Raw genomic sequence first — 18311 nt, 5'->3', positions numbered from 1 at the left:
TTCACTTGAGTAACCAAAGAAAACTTTATTCACAAATATATGCCGTAACTTTATCCTGATTGTTTACGCTACCTGCCAATTTGCCTTCCCCATCTGTACAAGACCAGTTAGCCTTTCAAAAACACATGCCTTTACCACTCTGCAAACAAAGAAGCCACCTTTAACGCACTTGCTCCACGTCACTGTTAGATGCATTGTAACAGCTAAAACAAGGGTTATATTTAAGAAAAACTTTCGCTCTCTCCTCTACAAATTTTTTCTACAAATATACTTGACAATTCAGATGGAACAAATTTAATCTCCACAACCAGTGCCAATGGGCTATAGTGAAACAGGATATTAGGATGTATAGCTAGGACGATACAATACAATACAACACAAAACAAAGAGCAGCTCCCAAACCCGCGACCTCTTCCACCTAGGACAAAGGCAGGAGGTGCATGGGAACACCACCGCCTCCAAGTCACACACCATCCTGACTTAGAAATATATCACCGATCCTTCATCGTCACTGGGTCAAAATCCTGGACCTCCCTACCTAACAGCACTATGGGAGCAGCTTCACCACATAGACTGCAGCGGTTCAAGGCGGCGGCTCACCGCCACTTTCTCAAGGGCAATTAGGGATGGGCAATAAATGCTGGCCTTGCCGGAGACACCGAAATGGCGGTTTCAGGCATGCCAAGCGCATGCACTGAAAACCGGCATTTCTGATCTATCAAGAATGCACCTGCCCTGGAGAAGGGCCTCTGCGGGCGGATAGTTCCGCTTTCTGGAGAACCTCCGCCCGCAGAAAACCTTTAGAATTCTTACGCCTGGTAAAAGCAGCGTAAGGCCCGCTGTTACCAGGATAAGAGTTGAAAAAGTTTCTTAAAAAGTCATTTATCATTTAATAATACTTTAAAAAAAGTTTATTTTTAGCCCTGTAAAAAGCTTTAACTATTTTTTTCAAAAAATTAAATGTTTAAAATATTTAATTTATTGTAATTTCAACTAATTTTAAAAATGTGATTTCAAATTTTTTTTTAAAATGTTTTGAAGTGTTTTTTGGGTGATCTCCATTCATGTATTTGACAGGTCTATCTGTCAAGTGTATGAAGGGAGATTTCCCTTCTTTGGTTCCCCATGGCCCACGTGATCCCAGGGACGCTTGCGACCCGCATGCGCCCCTGGGATACGTAGGCCCTGCACACTTGGAGTTCGAGAGGCCCAGCATCGCAACTATACGCACCTCGGGAACCCGCAGATAAGTGCGTAGATTTTTCCCAGATCGGAGGCTTCCGCATGCGGGGAAGCCTTCGATCGGAAAATACATCCCCTCGAATGTTTGTGGGTGGGGGCAATAGAGGCCCTAGAAATGGGTCAGAGGAGGGCCACTGTATTAATAGCTAGTTTAAAAACCTTTAACTGGCACAATAGGCTCAGGAAGCTGGGTCTCTTTACTTTAGAAAAACGTAGACTTCGACGAGATTTGATTGAAGTATTTCAAATAATGAAGGGACTGGACTGTGTACATGTGGGCAGATTATGTGAATCAGATAAATTAGGGAAAACAGGTGAACATGCAAACAAGCTGCGCAAGTGTACAACTAGGTTAGACATCAGTAGGTTTTTCTTTTCCCAGAGGATTTTTGACCTTTAGAATAGGTTGCTAGCCTATGCAGTTTTACTGCTGATGTTCAAGAGAGCTGGGACTGGTTCTTGGAGGAAGCTGATATCACTGCAGACAAAAAGGTAGATAAGGATGTTAGGTAATATACCTTGTTTTTTGATCATCTTCAGGAATTGGAGACGAATTTCCAGAATTTTTATATCCCCAAACTGGCCTGGGTCTTTTTTTAAAGTCTGTTTTTTTTGTCTCCGAGATTACATGGCTGCTAGTGGGTGGGGAATATTTGGGCCGTGTCACTTAGTTATAAAATGGCTGGAGGGAAGAGACTTGAGGAACCAGTTGGTAATTTTCTGTCCGTCTTAGTGCTTGTTCAATCTGCAAGCTAAAAGAAATTTGAGTGTGCATACAGGCTGCTGCAAGTAAACTGGGATTCAGCTCGAAATCCTCATTTCCCTGTCAGAAAAAGCAAGGGCTATTTCAGCATGGGTAAAAGGTCTCTCAACACGACAGTCCCACTAATAAATCTCTCTGTTCATGCAATGTAGGCTGGGAAAGCCCTAGCTCCTGAAAGCTCTTGCTCTCACTGGACAGCAAGAGGGAGCAATGCCGAATTCACTGACATCAGCAACAGAAAAGAGCAGTCACAGTGGAACTGATGGAAGCTGGACGGCCAAAATGGAGAAGTGAAAGCCACATGTATGGAGCAGAAAATAGCATCGGTCCTCTCGAGAAGTTGGCGAAAAAGTCAGCGCATCTGGAAGCCGGCTTCAATGCACTGGCCTCGGATCTTAACGTGGACGTGTTCGGTTGTGTACACGTAACCCCCTCCGGAGAGGTGGGTTAGCGATTTGAATATTTAAATCACTGAATTACAGCGATATTTTAACAAGCATTTAAATTTAATGGTGCATGCATGGACTTCCTGAAACTCACCATTGAAACCAAGGCAAGAAGAGAATGGCAATTCATGAAGCTCGTTAAAAGTCAGGCATACAATAGCAAAAAATAGTCAGTGCTCATAGCTCCTTTCTTACCTACCACTGGGAAAGGGTTTGTTGAGAGTACTTGTAGTGAAAGGCTAATTTATGCACGTTGGAAGTATAGAGACTGAAGGTCAGGATGTGTGGCACCATGGCAGCCTTAGATTAGACCTTGAACAAGGAGCAAGATGACCATCAGCAGCAGCATCAACCTGCAGTGGAGACCTGCAGGTGGTCAGCAGAGTGGAGCAGCAGAGCGGGATCGATGTCACAGGAGGTATTATCCACCGACAGGGTGTACTGGCAGAAGCTCTACTTCCATGGCCTCTCAGAAGAGCAGAGAAACATAGAAGATAGGAGCAGGAGTAGGCCATTCGGCCCCTCGAGTCTGCTCCACCATTTAATGAGATCATGGCTGATCATCCAAACTCAGTACCCTGTCCCTGCTTTCTCCCCATATCCCTTGATCCCTTTAGCCTTAAGAAATATATCCAGCTCCTTCTTGAATATATTTAATGAATTGGCCTCACCTGCCTTCTGTTGTAGAGAATTTCACAGGTTCACCACTCTCTGGGTGAAGAAATTCCTCATCAGTCCTAAATGGCTTACCCCTTATCCTTAGACTGTGACCCCTGGTTCTGGCCTCCCACGCCATCGGGAACATCCTTCCTGCATCTAGTCCTGCTAGAATTTTATAAGTTTCAATGAGATCCCTCTCATTCTTCTAAACTCTAGCGAATATAAGCCCAATCGACCCAATCTCTCCTCATACATCATTCCTGCCATCCCAGGTATCAGTCTGGTGAATCTTTGCTGCACTCCCTCCATGGCAAGAACATCCTTCCTCAGATAAGGCAACCAAAACTGCACACAATACTCAAGGTGTGGTCTCACCAAGGCCCTGTACAACTGCAGCAAGACATCCTTGCTCCAGTACTCGAATCCTCTCGATATGAAGGCCAACATACCATTTGCCTTCTTAACCGCCTGCTGCACCTGCATGCTTACCTTCAGTGATTGGTGCACAAGGACACCCAGGTCTCGTTGCACTTCCCCTTCTCCCAATCTATTGCCGTTCAGATAATAACCTGTCTTCCTGTTTTTGCCACCAGTGGATAACCTCGCATCTATCCACATTATACTGCATCTGCCCAATCACCCAACCTATCCAAATCATACTGGAGTTTATCTGCATTCTCCTCACAGCACACACACCCACCCAGCTTTGTGTCGTCTGCAAACTTGAAGATATTATATCTAGTTGCCTCGTCTAGATCATTAATATATATTGTGAATAGCTGGGGTCCTAGCACCGATCCCTGCGGTACCCCACTCGTGACACTGCCTGCCACTCGGAGAAAGACCTGTTTATTCCAACTCTTTGCTTCCTGTCTGCCAACCAGTTCACTATCCAAGTCAATACCTTGCCCCCAATCCCATGTGCCTTAACTTTGCACGCAAATCTCTTATGCGGGACCTTATCGAAAGCCTTCTGAAAGTCCAAATACACCACATCCACTGGTTCTCCCTTATCTATTCTATCAGTTACATCCTCAAAAAATTCCAGTAGATTAGTCAAGCATGATTTACCTTTTGTAAATCCATGTTGACTTTGTCCGATCCTGCCACTGTTTTCCAAGTGCTCTGCTATTACATCTTTTACAATGAACTCTAGCATTTTCCCCACTATAATTCCCCATTTTCTCTCTACCACCTTTTTTGAATAGTAGGGTAACATTAGCTACCCTCCAATCCATGGGAACTGTTCGAGTCTATAAAATTTTGGAAGATGACCAGCAATGCATCTACTATTTCTAGGGCCACTTCCTTAAGTACCCTAGGATGTAGATCAGGCCCTGGGGATTTATCAGCCTTCAATCCCATCAATTTTCCTTCAAATGCTGATTTCTTTCAGTTCCTCCCTCTCATTACACCCTATGTTCCCGGACATCTCTGGGAAGTTATTTGTGTCCTCCTTTGTGAAGACAGAACTAAAGTATGTATTTAATTGGTCTGCCATTTCTTTGTTCCCCATTATAAATTCCCCTGATTCTGACTGCAAGGGACCTACGCTTGACTTCACCAATCTTTTTCTCTTCACATATCTATAGAAGCTTTTACAGTCAGTTTTTATGTTCCCTGAAAGCTTACTTTCATACTCTATTTTCCCCCTCTTAATTAATCCCTTTGTCCTCCTTGCTGAATCCTAAACTGCTCCCAATCCTCAGGTTTACTGCTTTTTCTGGCCAATTTATATGTCCTCTCCTTGGATCTTATGCTATCCTTAATTTCCCTTGTTAGCCATGGGTGAGTCACCTTTTTTGTTTTATTTTTATGCCAAACAGGGATGAACAAATTCTGTAGTTCATCTATGTGATCTTTAAATGTTTGCCATTGCCTATCCACCGTCAACCCTTCTGAGTAACATTCCCCAATCAATCCTACCCAACTCGCGCCTCATACCATCGTAGTTTCCTTTATTTAAATTCAGGACCCTAGTCTCGGAGTCAACTACTTCATTCTCCATCTTAATATGAATAATTCGATCATATTATGATCGCTCCACCCCAAGGGGCCTCGCACAACAAGATAGCTAATTATTCCTTTCTCATTACATAATACCCAGTCTAAGATGGCCTGATCTCTAGTTGGTTCCTCGACATATTGGTCCAGGAAACCATCCCACATACACTCCAGGAATTCCTCCTCCACAGTATTACTACTAATTTGGTTAGCCCAATCTATATGTAGATTAAAGTCACCCATGGTAACTGCTGTAAATCTTTATATGCAATGACAACTTAGAGCCTTTAACATACACAAAAATTAAAAAGTATCCTATTTACTAAACTGGAAATAGCCATCGTCTTGAAAAACCAAGGTGTGAAATCAATTCCACAAGGCCAACAAACACAAAATTTCATCTCCAACCTAGATTAATGATTAAACCTACCTCACTCCTTGACAAGCACTACAAGAGGCCGTTAGTTATGGAAGGATCTTTAAAGTTTTCTATTGGGAAGCACTGACTTCCTAAAAAATTAACCGTATTTCTTATTCTGTGCGTGCTTGACAGCAGTGCCAACTATAAGGGATGAAAATTGCTTTCAAATTATGCTGCAATGGGATCCACATGAAATGAACTGGAGCAGTCTCAAATTCAAGCCCTGATTTTAACTCCAGACAGGCATCATGCATGCGGGGACTGAAGTGGAGGACGAACGGTCTGGACCCAAGAACGCGAAGCCTGGGCGATTTTAACGCCCAGTCGTCATTATATATACCGACACTGACTCCTGCCTAAAGCCTTCGGGAATGTTGTCACCACAGAGTGAAAAATCAGGAGGGGGGTGTCAGGCACACATACGGTCCCCGGCAAGGTAAGAACTGGGGGGAAATCGGGGAGCTGCGCGATTAGGGAAGGGTGGGGGCAGGAGTGTTCCAAGGTATCCTTGTGGGGCCAAGAGGCGTACTCCTGCTGCTCCTGGCCCACAAGGAACTTTAAAAAGCTGCTGCTGGCAGCACCAAGACTGTGCAGCCCTCAGTTAAAATGGCTTGTGTGCCCCAATGATGTCATTGGTTGCAAAGTTGGTGTCACAACTTTGCCATTTTAAATCAAGCCCCCGCGTCTGAAATCAGGCAAGTTAAAATGTGACTGCGGCATGACACCCCCCCCCACCACTTCATTGCCACTAAACGGGGGTTAAAATTGGCCCTCAACTTTTTAATGGATATAGTTTTGTGCTTTCAACCAATCTCTAATTTAGCGCTAGAATTGTCAATCTAACTCAGGCCACAGAATAGTTTGTGTGGGAGTTGGAAAATTATCACAGTGCAGCAGGGGCAGCACTTGAGGTTCAGGCTGACGCACATCGCTGAAGCAGAGTAAAAAAAGCAGAGTAAACACTCGTTTCTTGTGCAACTCTCGCTTCCTTCGCCCTTCAGTCGTCTGGGCCCCAAGCTCTGGAAATCCCTCCCCAAACCTCTTGCCCTGCCCCTCCCCACCTATCTCCTCCTTTAAGATGCTGCTTAAAACCTGCCTCATTGACCAAGCGTTGGTCACCTGTCCGAATGTCTCTCCTTCTTCGGCTCAGTGTCAGTTGTGTCTGATAACACTCCTTGCGACATTTTACTATGTTAAAGGCGCTGTATAATTGCATTGTTTTTGTAAAGGGCACTTTACTTCCCATTAATCGGTTCTGTATCTGACCTAGCAGCACCTAATTCTGAAACTGGGTACCTAAATAAATGTTCTATGCACCAGCACTACTGAGGGGAGGAATGGGGTGCATGGAAGAGTGAGTGTGCTGGATGGTACTGGAGGCGAAGGTAGTGCTGGAGGCAGAAGTAGTACCATATTAGATAGGAGCAGACTAAGAAAAATTCAAAAATGGGTTTAGAATGCATGTACGTAAATGCAAAGTGTGGTAAGGTTGGTGAGCTACAAGCACAATTAGCCGTGTGGCAATATGATGTTGTGGCAATAACAGAAACGTGGCTTGAAAACGGTGAGGACTGGGCACTTAATATTCAAAGGTACAGGGTGTTCAGAAAAGATAGGGAAGGAAAAAAGGGAGATGGGGTGGCAGTGCTGTTTAAGGAAGACATTGTAGTGTTGGAAAGGGAGGATGTTCTTGAGGGGACAAGGACAGAATCCATTTGGTTAGGGTTGAGGAGCAAAAAGGGTATGATCACGCTATTGGGAGCATTCTACAGGCCTCCAAATAGTGACCATGGTGTGGAGATGCCGGAGTTGGACAAATGTAAGAAGTCACACACCTGAAGAAGGAGCAGCGCTCCGAAAGCTTGTGATTTCAAATAAAGCTGTTGGACTATAACCTGGTGTTGTGTGACTTCTTACATTTGTCCAAATAGTGAGGGGGAGGTAGAGGAACAAATCTGCAGGGAAATCGCAGAGATATGCAAGAGCTATAGATTGGGACTTCAATTACTAAAATATCAATTGAGATAATGCTAGGGTAAAGGGAAAGGAGGGGGAGGAATTTTTGAAATGTGTTCAGGAGAATTTCCTTGACCAGGGGGTGTCGCAATATTAATCAAGGAGTCAATTACTGCTGTAAGGAGGGATATCTTAGCAGGTTCCTCTAATGAGGCCATATGGGTAGAACTTAAAAACAAAAAGGGGGCAAGCACTTTGCTGGGAGTTTACTATAGGCCCCCAGTCAGGAGGAGATAGAGGAACAGATATGTCGGCAAATCTCAGAGGAGTGTAGAAATAATAGGGTAATAATAGTAGAGGATTTCAACTTCCCCAATATTAACTGAGATAGTCAGAGTGTGAAAGGCTTAGAGGGTGCAGAATTCTTAAAGTGCATCCAGGAGAGTTTTTGCAGCCAACATGTAGAAAGTTCTACAAGAGAGGGGCCGGTACTGGACCTAATTCTAGGGAATGTAACTGGGCAAGTGGTAGAAGTGTCAGTAGGAGAGCATTTTGGTGACAGTGACCATAATTCAGTGAGATTTAAGGTAGTCATGGAAAAGGACAAAGATGGACTGGAAATAAAGGTTCTAAATTGGGGGAAGGCTAATTTTAATATAAGGCAGGATCTGGCCAAAGTGGACTGGGATCAGATACTTGTAGGAAAATCCACATCAGAGCAGTGGGAGTCTTTCAGAAAGGAAATAGAGAGAGTACAACGCCAACATATTCCCGTAAAGGTCAAGGGTGGGACCAACAAGCCCAGCAAATCCAGGATGTCAAGGGACATACAAGAATGGATTAGGAAAAAAAGGGAAGCTTTTGGCAGATACAAAGGACTAAAAACAGTGGAAGCCCTAGAGGAGTACAGAAAGTGCAGGGGGGTACTTAAAAAATAAATTAGGAGAGCGAAGAGGGGGCATAAAAAAATGCTGGCGGGCAAAATAAAGGAAAATCCCAAGGTGTTTTTATAAATATATTAAGGGCAAAAGGATAGCCAGGGAAAGAGTAGGGCCCATTAGGGACCAAAGTGGCAATCTTTGTGCAGAGCCAGAAGATGTAGGTGAGGTTTCAAATGAATATTTTGCATCTGTGTTCACTATGGAGAAGGACGATGTAGGCATAGAAATCAGGCAGGGGGATTGTGATATACTTGACAAATTAGTATTGAGGGGGAGGAGGTACTAGCGGTTTTAGCAGACTTAAAAATGGATAAATCCCCAGGCCTAGACAAGATGCATCCCAGGCTGCTGTGTGAGGCAAGGGAGGAGATTGCAGGGGCTCTGACACAAATTTTCAGAATCTCTCTGGCCACAGGGGAGGTGCCAGAAGACTGGAGGACAGCTAACGTAGTACCATTATTCAAGAAGGGTAGTAGGGATAAACCAGGGAATTACAGGCCAGTGAGCCTAACATCAGTGGTAGGGAAATTATTGGAAAAAATTCTGAGAGACAGAATTAGTCTCCACTTGGGAGAGGAAAGGATTAATCAAGGATAGTCAACATGGCTTTGTCAGAGGGAGATCGCGTCTAACCAATTTGATTGAATTTTTTTTTGAGGGGGTGACAAGGTGTGTAGATGAGGGGAGTGCAGTTGTTGTAGTCTACATGGACTTCAGTAAGACTTTTAACAAAGTCCCACATGGGAGGCTGGTCAAGGTGGTAAGAGCCAATGGGATCCAGGGCAATTTGGCACATTGGGTCCAAAATTGGCTTAGTGGCAGGAGGCAGAGGGTGATGGTCGAAGGTTGTTTTTGTGACTGGAAGCCTGTGTCCAGTGGTGTAATGCAAGGATCGGTGCTGGGTCCTTTGCTGTTTGTAGTGTACATTAATGATTTCGATATGAATGTAGGAGGTATGATCAGTAAGTTCGCAGATGACACGAAAATTGGTGGAGTGGTAAATAGCGAGGAGGGAAGCCTCAGGCTACAGGATGATATAGATGGGTTGGTTAGATGGGCAGAACAGTGGCAAATGGAATTTAACCCTGAAAAGTGAGGTGATGCATTTTGGGAGGACTAACAAGGCAAGGGAATACACAATGAATGATAGGACCCTAGGAAGGACAGAGGATCAGAGGGACCTTGGTGTGCATGTACATAGATCCCTTAAGGCAGCAGGACAGGTAGATAAGGTGGTTAAAAAGGTATATGGGATTAGCCGAGGCATAGAATATAAGAGCAGGGAGGTTATGATGGAGCTGTACAAAACTCGAGTTAGGCCACAGCTGCAATACTGTGTGCAGTTCTGGTCGCCACACTATAGGAAGGATGCAATTGCATTGGAGAGGGTGCAGAGGAGATTCACCAGGATGTTACCTGGGCTGGAGCGCTTCAGCTATGAAGAGAGACTGGACAGACTGGGGTTGTTTTCCTTAGAGCAGAGAAGGCTGAGGGGGGACCTGATTACAAAATTGAGGGGCATAGATAGGGTATATAGAAAGGCACTTTTCCCCTTAGTAGAGGGGTCAATAACCAGGGTCAGTTTCAAGATAAGGGGCAGGAGGTTTAATGGGGATTTGAGGAAAAACTTTTTCACCCAGAGGGTGGTTGGAATCTGGAACTCACTGCCTGAAAGGGTGGTAGAGGCAGGAACCCTCAACATTCGAGAAGCATTTAGGGAAGCACTTGAAATGCAATAGCATACAAGGCTACGGACCAAGTGCTGGAAAATGGGATTAGAATAGACAGGGCTTGATGGCCAGCGCGGACACGATGGGCCAAAGGGCCTCTTTCTGTGCTGTATGACTATGGCTCCGAGTATGTTCCTGGCCCAACTAGGAAGGAGGCATTGCTGGATCTGGTGCTGGGGAATGAGGTGGGACAGGTCGACCAAGTATCTGTGGGAGAACACTTAGGTACGAGTGATCATCATATCATAAGATTTAGATTAGCAATGAGCAGGGAACAATCTAGAGTGGAACTTCTAAACTGGAATAGGGCTAACTTCAATGGGATGCGAAAGGATCTAGCCAGGGTAAAATGGAACCAAAGACTGACAGGAAAAACTGACGGAACAATGGGTGATCTTTAAGGAGGAGATGTTCCAAGCACAGGCTAGGTACATTCCAACAAGAGGGAAGGGTAAGGGAACCAAAGCAAGGGCTCCTTGGATGACAAGGGAGATTGAGAAGATTAAACAAAAAAAAAGAGGGCGTAGTGGCATAGTGGTTAGCACTGTTGCCTCACAGCGCCAGAGACCCGGGTTCGAATCCAGCCTCGGGCGACTGTCTGTGTGGAGTTTGCACATTCTCCCCGTGTTTGCGTGGGTTTTCTCCGGGTGCTCCGGTTTCCTCCCACAGTCCAAAGATGTGCGGGGTTAGGTTGATTGGCTATGATAAAAATTGACCCTTAGTGTTAGGGGGATTAAATACGTGGGGTTACGGGGATAGGGTGGGATATGTGTTGGTGTAGGGGTTACGGGGATTGGGTGGGATATGTGTCGGTGCAGGCTCGATGGGCCGAAATGGCCTCTATCTGCACTGTGGGGTTTCTGTGATTTCTGTGAATGAATGTCAGGTGAATTATTCAAGGGAGAACCAGACCAAATACAGTAAGTTGAGAGGGGAAGAGAAGATGAAAATAGATTGGCAAAGAGAGAATGAGAGTAGAATGGTGGTCAACATAAAAGGGAACCCAAAAATCTTCTACCGGCATGTAAACAGTAAGCAGGTAGTAAGAAATAATCAAGGAAAAAATTAACGGGCACTTGGAGAGGTTTAAGCTAATTAAGGAGAGCCAACACGGATTTGTAAAAGGCAGATTATGTTTGACGAATCTAATTGAATTTTTTTTATGAAGTAACAGGGAGGATTGATGAAGGGAATGCAATGGATGTTGTCTACATGGATTTTAGGAAGGCGTTTGACAAAGTACCACATAGAAGGCTGGTTAACAAAATTGAGGCTCATGGAATAGGTGGGTCAGTGGCAGCTTGGATAAGGAATTGGCTTAAGGACAGAAAACAGCAAGTTGTGGTAAATGGCTGTTTCAGACTGGAGGATGGTAGACAGTGGTGTTCCCCAAGGGTCAGTGCTGGGGCCACTGCTTTTTTTGATATATAAATGACCTGGATATTGGAATACAGTGTAGAATTTCTAAATTTGCAAATGACACCAAACTTGGGGGTGTGGCAAACAGTGAGGATGGTACCAATCGATTGCAACGGGACATAAAGGCTAGCAGAATGGGCAGACAAGTGACAGATGGAATTTAATACAGAGAAGTGTGAGGTGATGCATTTTGGCAGAAGAAACAGGGAGAGGCAATATACACTTAATGGCACAGTTTTAAAGAGTGTGCAGGGACAGAGAGCCATTGGAGTTAATGTGCATAGGTCCCTGAAGGTGGCAGGACATATTGAGAGAGTGGTTAGCAAAGCATATGGGATCTTGTGCTTCATAAGAGTACAAAAGTAGAGAAGTTATGCTGAACCTGCATAAAGCGCTGGTTAGGCCACAACTGGAGTATTGCGTCTAGTTCTGGTCACCACACTTTAGGAAGGATGTGAAGGCACTTGAGAGGATGCAGAGGAGATTTACCAGAATGGTTCCGGGGGTGGGGGGGGGATCTAGCTAAAAGGACAGATTGGAGAAGCTAGATTTGTTTTCATTGGAGCAAAGGAGGTTGAGGGGTGATTTGATAGAGGTGTACAAGATTATGATGGGTTTGGATAGGCTAGACGGGGAAAGGCTGTTCCCACTAGTTGATGGTACAAGGACTAGGGGACACAGATTTAAGGTTTTGGGCAAGAGATAGTGGGGATGTGAGGAAAAACATTTTTACGCAGCGAGTGGTGAGGACGTGGAACTCGCTGCCGACGGAAGTGGTGGAAGCGGAGGCACTCAATGTTTTCAAGGGGAGACTGGATAGGCACTTGAGGAAATAAACTTGCAGGGCTACGGGGATAGAGCCGGGGGGGAGGGAGGGGGTGGAAATGGGACTGACTGGATTGCTCTAGAGAGCTGGCACAGACTCAATGGGCCAAATGGCCTCCTTCTGTGCCGTTATGTCTCCATGACACAAACATCCCACTTGCTACAATCAATGCAGTTAGTGGATTCTGCGGTTAGATAGGTGTAGCTTTTGTAGGGGAAGTAAATTAGCCTTAACCTTATACAAAAGAGAATCTAACCTTATATTTCAGATGGCACATACACTGGTTGGAGCAAAATTAGTTCTACACTTAAACAAGTCAATGTATTGTTTAAGAATTGTAATGGGGCTCTTGAACGAAGATAACAGGATGGTTGTACAAGTTGTGACTTGGGAAGGGAAGTCGGAGTTCTCACCTTTTTGAGCATCTCGAGTATGAACAGTACCGCCAAGCCCCCCACAAAAAATCAAGCTCATTACTATAAACAGATACAAAGAGTTTTTCCTCAACAAAATGTTTAATAAGCATAAGCAAATGAAAACTAAAATTAAAATCTCCATTAATTATTTTATTGCACAAGAATTCAAATTATACAACACTAGCTGGGGAGCCCCGCGTTGCGAGGGCAATTTTGGGGCGCTTGGTCTCCCTGCCCGTGTGTCCCCCCTCTCCCGGTCATGTCCTCCCCCTCCCTCCCCTGTCTCCCTCCCCTCCCCCGCTCCCCTCTGTCCCTCTCTCCGGCCCCTCCCCCTGCCTAGTGCCTGAGGTCCGGAGCTGAGGTCCCCCGCGTATCGCGCGGCTGATGGACGGCCGCTGTGGGCGGCGCATGCGTGGTCAGCGCGAGCCCCCCGCAATTTCCCAAGGCTCGCCCCCCCCCGCGATTTCCCGAGGCTCGCCCCCCCCCCTGCGATTTCCCGAGGCCCCCCCCCCCCCCCCCGGCGATTTCCCGAGGCTCCCCCCCCCCGCGATTTCCCGAGGCTCCCCCCCCCCCCCCCGGCGATTTCCCGAGGCTCCCCCCCCCCGCGATTTCCCGAGGCTCCCCCCCCCCCCCGGCGATTTCCTGAGGCTCCCCCCCCCCTGGCGATTTCCCGAGGCTCCCCCCCCCCCCCGATTTCCCGAGGCTCCCCCCCCCCCCGGCGATTTCCCGAGGCTCCCCCCCCCCCCGATTTCCCGAGGCTCCCCCCCCCCCCCGCGATTTCCCGAGGCTCCCCCCCCGCGATTTCCCGAGGCTCCCCCCCCCGTGATTTCCCGAGGCTCTCCCCCCCCCCCGCGATTTCCCGAGGCTCGCCCCCCCCCCCGTGATTTCCCGAGGCTCCCCCCCCCGCGATTTCCCGAGGCTCCCCCCCCCGCGATTTCCCGAGGCTCCCCCCCGCGATTTCCCGAGGCTCCCCCCCCCGCGATTTCCCGAGGCTCTCCCCCCCCCCCCCGCGATTTCCCGAGGCTCCCCCCCCTGCGATTTCCCGAGGCTCTCCCCCCCCCCCCCCCGGCGATTTCCCGAGGCTCCCCCCCCCCCGCGATTTCCCGAGGCTCTCCCCCCCCCCCCCGCGATTTCCCGAGGCTCCCCCCCCCGCGATTTCCCGAGGCTCCCCCCCCCGCGATTTCCCGAGGCTCTCCCCCCCCCCGCGATTTCCCGAGGCTCCCCCCCCCCGCGATTTCCCGAGGCTCTCCCCCCCCCCCCCGCGATTTCCCGAGGCTCCCCCCCCCGCGATTTCCCGAGGCTCCCCCCCCCCGCGATTTCCCGAGCTCTCCCCCCCCCCCGCGATTTCCCGAGGCTCTCCACCCCCCCCGCGATTTCCCGAGGCTCTCCACCCCCCCCGCGATTTCCCGAGGCTCTCCCCCCCCCCCCGCAATTTCCCGAGGCTCTCCCCCCCCCCCCCGCAATTTCCCGAGGCTCTCCCCCCCCCGCAATTTCCCGAGGCTCTCCCCCCCCCCGCAATTTCCCGAGGCTCCCCCCCCCCGCCGCGATTTCCCGAGGCTCTCCCCCCCCCCCGCAATTTCCCGAGGCTCTCCCCCCCCCCCCGCCGCGATTTCCGAGGCTCTCCCCCCCCCCCCGCAATTTCCCGAGGCTCTCCCCCACCCGCGATTTCCCGAGGCTCTCCCCCCCCCCCCCTATTAAATTGTTATTTAATTCCCTAACACATCATTAAAATATTTACCTTACTTCCCTAACACACTGAAAGTGTGGGGAAAAAATTGTGAAAAATCAAGATGGCGGCCACTCACCTCAGTTCAGAAGGATAAGGCCCGCCCACACACGCACCGATTGGTCAACCGGTCAGGTCACCGAAGCGTAGGATTGGTCAATCGTCGAGTCACTCGACACTCAACTGTAGGAAGGAACCCGCCGTCGATGGTCGACCTCGACGTCACACTGTCGCTAATGAGCGGAAGGCTGAACGTTTTTCGGATACCGCGGGCGCGGTTTTTGTCCGGCCGAAACGTAAATACGCCTATGACCGGTCCGCAATCGCAAGCTTTCTTTTGAGGCGACGCGCGCGTCGGTACGCTCTGTAACTTTCAAACGTATAGAGAACGGACAGACATCAGGACAGACAGACAGACATCGGGACAGACAGAAGAGCCGCTTTATATATATAGATAGGTACGATGATGTAAAACCACTGGTTAATGTCCCTATCTTCAATGGTTTTGATATTAATCAGAATTTTCATAGGGCTATAAATATATTAATTAAATATTGTATGCAGTATTCTCTAAACAAGATGTTGAATTGAGTGGTTAGAGAACAACATTTGATGCATAGGTACCTGGGGAAACTGCTGCTTAAATGCTTATCCTGTAAGGAGCCTTTTAATTGGATTTATTTCAATTGCGCGTGCTCTGTTTTGTAAGCAATGGATAGTGGCACAGTGTTTTACATTGTAAACAATATTGAGTTAACCCAATAGAGATAAGTTCCTTACCCTTTGATATAATCTGCTGCAACTGTTTGCGGAATTGTTTCAATGTAATTTCAGCACAATTCTGCTTGGCCTCTTTTTTGCTGAGACCTACTCCTTCTTTAAACTCGAACCCATCCACAACTGCACGAAGAGAATAAAAGGACATGGCAGAAGCCTCTGCCAAACAAAACATGAAGTCAGTATTTCACCAGCTTACAAAATTAAAATACAAACAGTTATATTAAAATGCCACATCTAGAAATGGGCAAATAATCAGAAAGCATAGGTACAGGATGAGACCATTCAGCCCCTCAAGCCTGTTCCACCATTCAGTTAGATCTTAGCTGATCTGTATCTCAACTCCATTTACCTGTCTTTGCTCCATACTCCTCGATATCCTCACCTAATAAAAATCTATTGCTCTCAGTCTTGAAAATGTCAATTGACCCACCATCCACATCCTTTTGGGAGAGTGTGTTCCACCAGAGAAAATAGTTTCTCTGTATCTACCCTACCAAGTAGCTTTATCATTTTAAACACCTCAATTGGATCACTCCTCAACCATATAAACTTGGCTGTGTTTTCTTGAGTTTAGAAGTGTCCTTATAATTTAACCCTTTAAGCCCTGGTATAATTCTGGTGAATGCTGCACTGTACGCCCGCCAAGGCCAATATATCTTTCCTGAGGTTCAGTGCCCAAAACTGACAGTACTCCAATGGGGTCTGATCAAGGACCAGTACAACTGATACATCACTTCCTCATTTTTGTATTCCAACCCCCTAAGATGAAGGTCAACATTCCATTAGACTTTTTGATTACGTGTTGTACCTGTGCACTAGCTTTTCTAACTTGTGTACATGGACACTTAAATTCCTTTGCTCCTCCACATTTCCTAGTCTATCACTGTTAAGAAAATATTCCGATTTACTTTTCTCGGATTCAAAGTGTTTGACCTCTCACTTCCCCACATTGAAGCCCATCTACCATAGTTTTGCCCACTCAGTCTATCCATGTCCCTTTGTGATTTCCATCTACACAACTTACTGTGCCTCCTAATTTAGTGTCATCTACAAACTTGGATATACAACTCTATTCCTTTATCCAAGTTATTGATGTACATGTTGAAAGGTTGAGAACGCAGTCCTGATCCCTAGGCAACACCACTGATCACATCCTGCCAGAGAATGCTACCTTTAGCTCTACTCGGTTTTTCCTATCTCCCAACCAATTACCAACCCTGGTCACTCGCTGTTCGTTCATATTGCTGATAATCTCTTGTGCAGATCCAGATCAGGTACCTTCTGGATGTCCATATAGACAACCCCCTATCCAACATTCCAGTGACCTCGACTCGATTAGTTAGGCATGACTATTCATAAATCCAAAAGCAAAATACTGTGGATGCTGGAAATCTGAAATAAATCCATGCTGACTCTCTGATCAGCTCATACTTGTCCAACTGCTCAGTCACTCTGTCCCTGATGATAGATTCGAGCAACTTCCTCACAATTGATGAGTCTGTAGTTACCCAGTTTCTTCCTCCTTTTCTTCTTAAATAATGGAGTGGCATTTGCAATTTTCCAATCCAAAAACAGAATTTCTGAAGCTAGAGAACTTTGGAAAATTATGACTAACGCATCTGCAATTTCCTCATCTGTTTCTTTTAATAATATGGGGTGGAAACCATCAGTTCCCGGAGATTTGTCTATCTAAGTCCCATTATTTTCTCCATTACCACTTTTAAAAATTATATTAAATCAACTAAGTTCCTCTCCTTGACTTATTTTAGGTTCCCTTGTACTGCTGATATTTATCCTCTTCGCTGTGAAAATGGATATAATTTAAATAGCTGCCATTTTCTATTGCCCATTATAGTCTTGCCTGCATCGGTCTTTAATGGGTTCACATTCCCCTTTATCGCTTGTTCTCTATACATTTATCAAAACTGTTAGCTGCTATAACTCTTGCAAGATTTTTATTCATATTCCCTTTCTGCACCTCATTACTTTCCTTGCATCCCGTTGTTCCTTTTTGTAGTTCTCCGTCTGCTGGATTTCCACTTTTCCTTGCATTTGTTTAAACCTTTTCTTTTAGCTTGATATTATCTCTTGCCTCATTTGTTGACCATGGTCGCTTAACTAGACAACTGGAGTCTTTGCCTTTTAGTGTATGTACTGGTTTTGTATTGTACCAAATACTTCTGAATACTCCAGCTGTGGTCTAACCAGAGCTTTATACAAAGTAGCATAACTTCCACCCCTTTGTATTACAGCCCCCTTAAGAAAAAGGCTAACATTCCATTAGTCTTTTGGATTACTTTTTGCACCTGCCCACTAGTTTGAGTGATTTCTGTACTCGGACCTCAATCTCTCCTCCTCCTCCAGTTCCTAGCTTCTCACCATTTAGAAAGTACTCGGATCTAGCTTTCTTGGGTCAAAAGTGGATGACCTCACACTTCCCCACACTGAACTCGGCATGTGCCATAGTTTTGTCCAGTCACTTCCCACCTACACCCGCGACTCTGCCGACGCCCTCCGCCACTAACAGTTTCCAGTTCCCAACCGCCTCCTTTTCACTATGTGCATACAATCCCTCTACACCTCCATCCCCCCGGATGGCTTGAGGGCATTCCGCTTTTTCCTTGAACAGAGGCCCAACCAGTCCCCATCCACCACCACCCTCCTCCACCTGGCTGAACTCGTTCTCACATTGAACAACTTCTCCTTTGACTCCACTCATTTCCTCCAAATCAAAGGTGTTGCTATGGGTACCCGCATGGGTCCTAGCTATGCCTGCCTTTTCGTGGGATAGGTGGAACACTCTTTGTTCCGGTCCTACTTGGATCCCCTCCCTCACCTCTTTTTCCAGTACATTGATGACTGTATCAGTGCCGTCTCCTGCTCTCACCCTGAACTAGAAAATTTCATTCACTTTGTTTCCAATTTCCACCCTTCCCTCACCTTCACATGGTCCATCTCCAACTCTTCCCTTCCCCGACTTC

At 46.6% G+C, this 18311-nt stretch overlaps 1 protein-coding gene across 6 annotated transcripts in view; it reads right to left on the bottom strand.

The window, feature by feature from the left end:
- The window catches only part of LOC147096893 (adenosine deaminase domain-containing protein 1-like), an 87609-nt gene that overhangs the window by 50249 nt on the left and 19049 nt on the right, over positions 1-18311 (bottom strand). For 5 of the 6 annotated variants that reach the window (XM_085973592.1, XM_085973596.1, XM_085973590.1 and 2 more), the window contains one exon: positions 15331-15486. In XM_085973592.1, coding sequence (XP_085829718.1) covers positions 15331-15486 — 156 coding nt within the window. The remainder of the gene's footprint in view (positions 1-15330; positions 15487-18311) is intronic. The other variant, XM_085973594.1, reaches the window with a different exon arrangement.

The sequence above is a fragment of the Somniosus microcephalus genome, chromosome 34, assembly GCF_052327205.1.
Source record: "Somniosus microcephalus isolate GS21.2 chromosome 34, FLI_Smic_1.0, whole genome shotgun sequence".
Lineage (NCBI taxonomy): Eukaryota > Metazoa > Chordata > Chondrichthyes > Squaliformes > Somniosidae > Somniosus > Somniosus microcephalus.
This window is presented reverse-complemented; position numbering and strand designations above follow the sequence as displayed.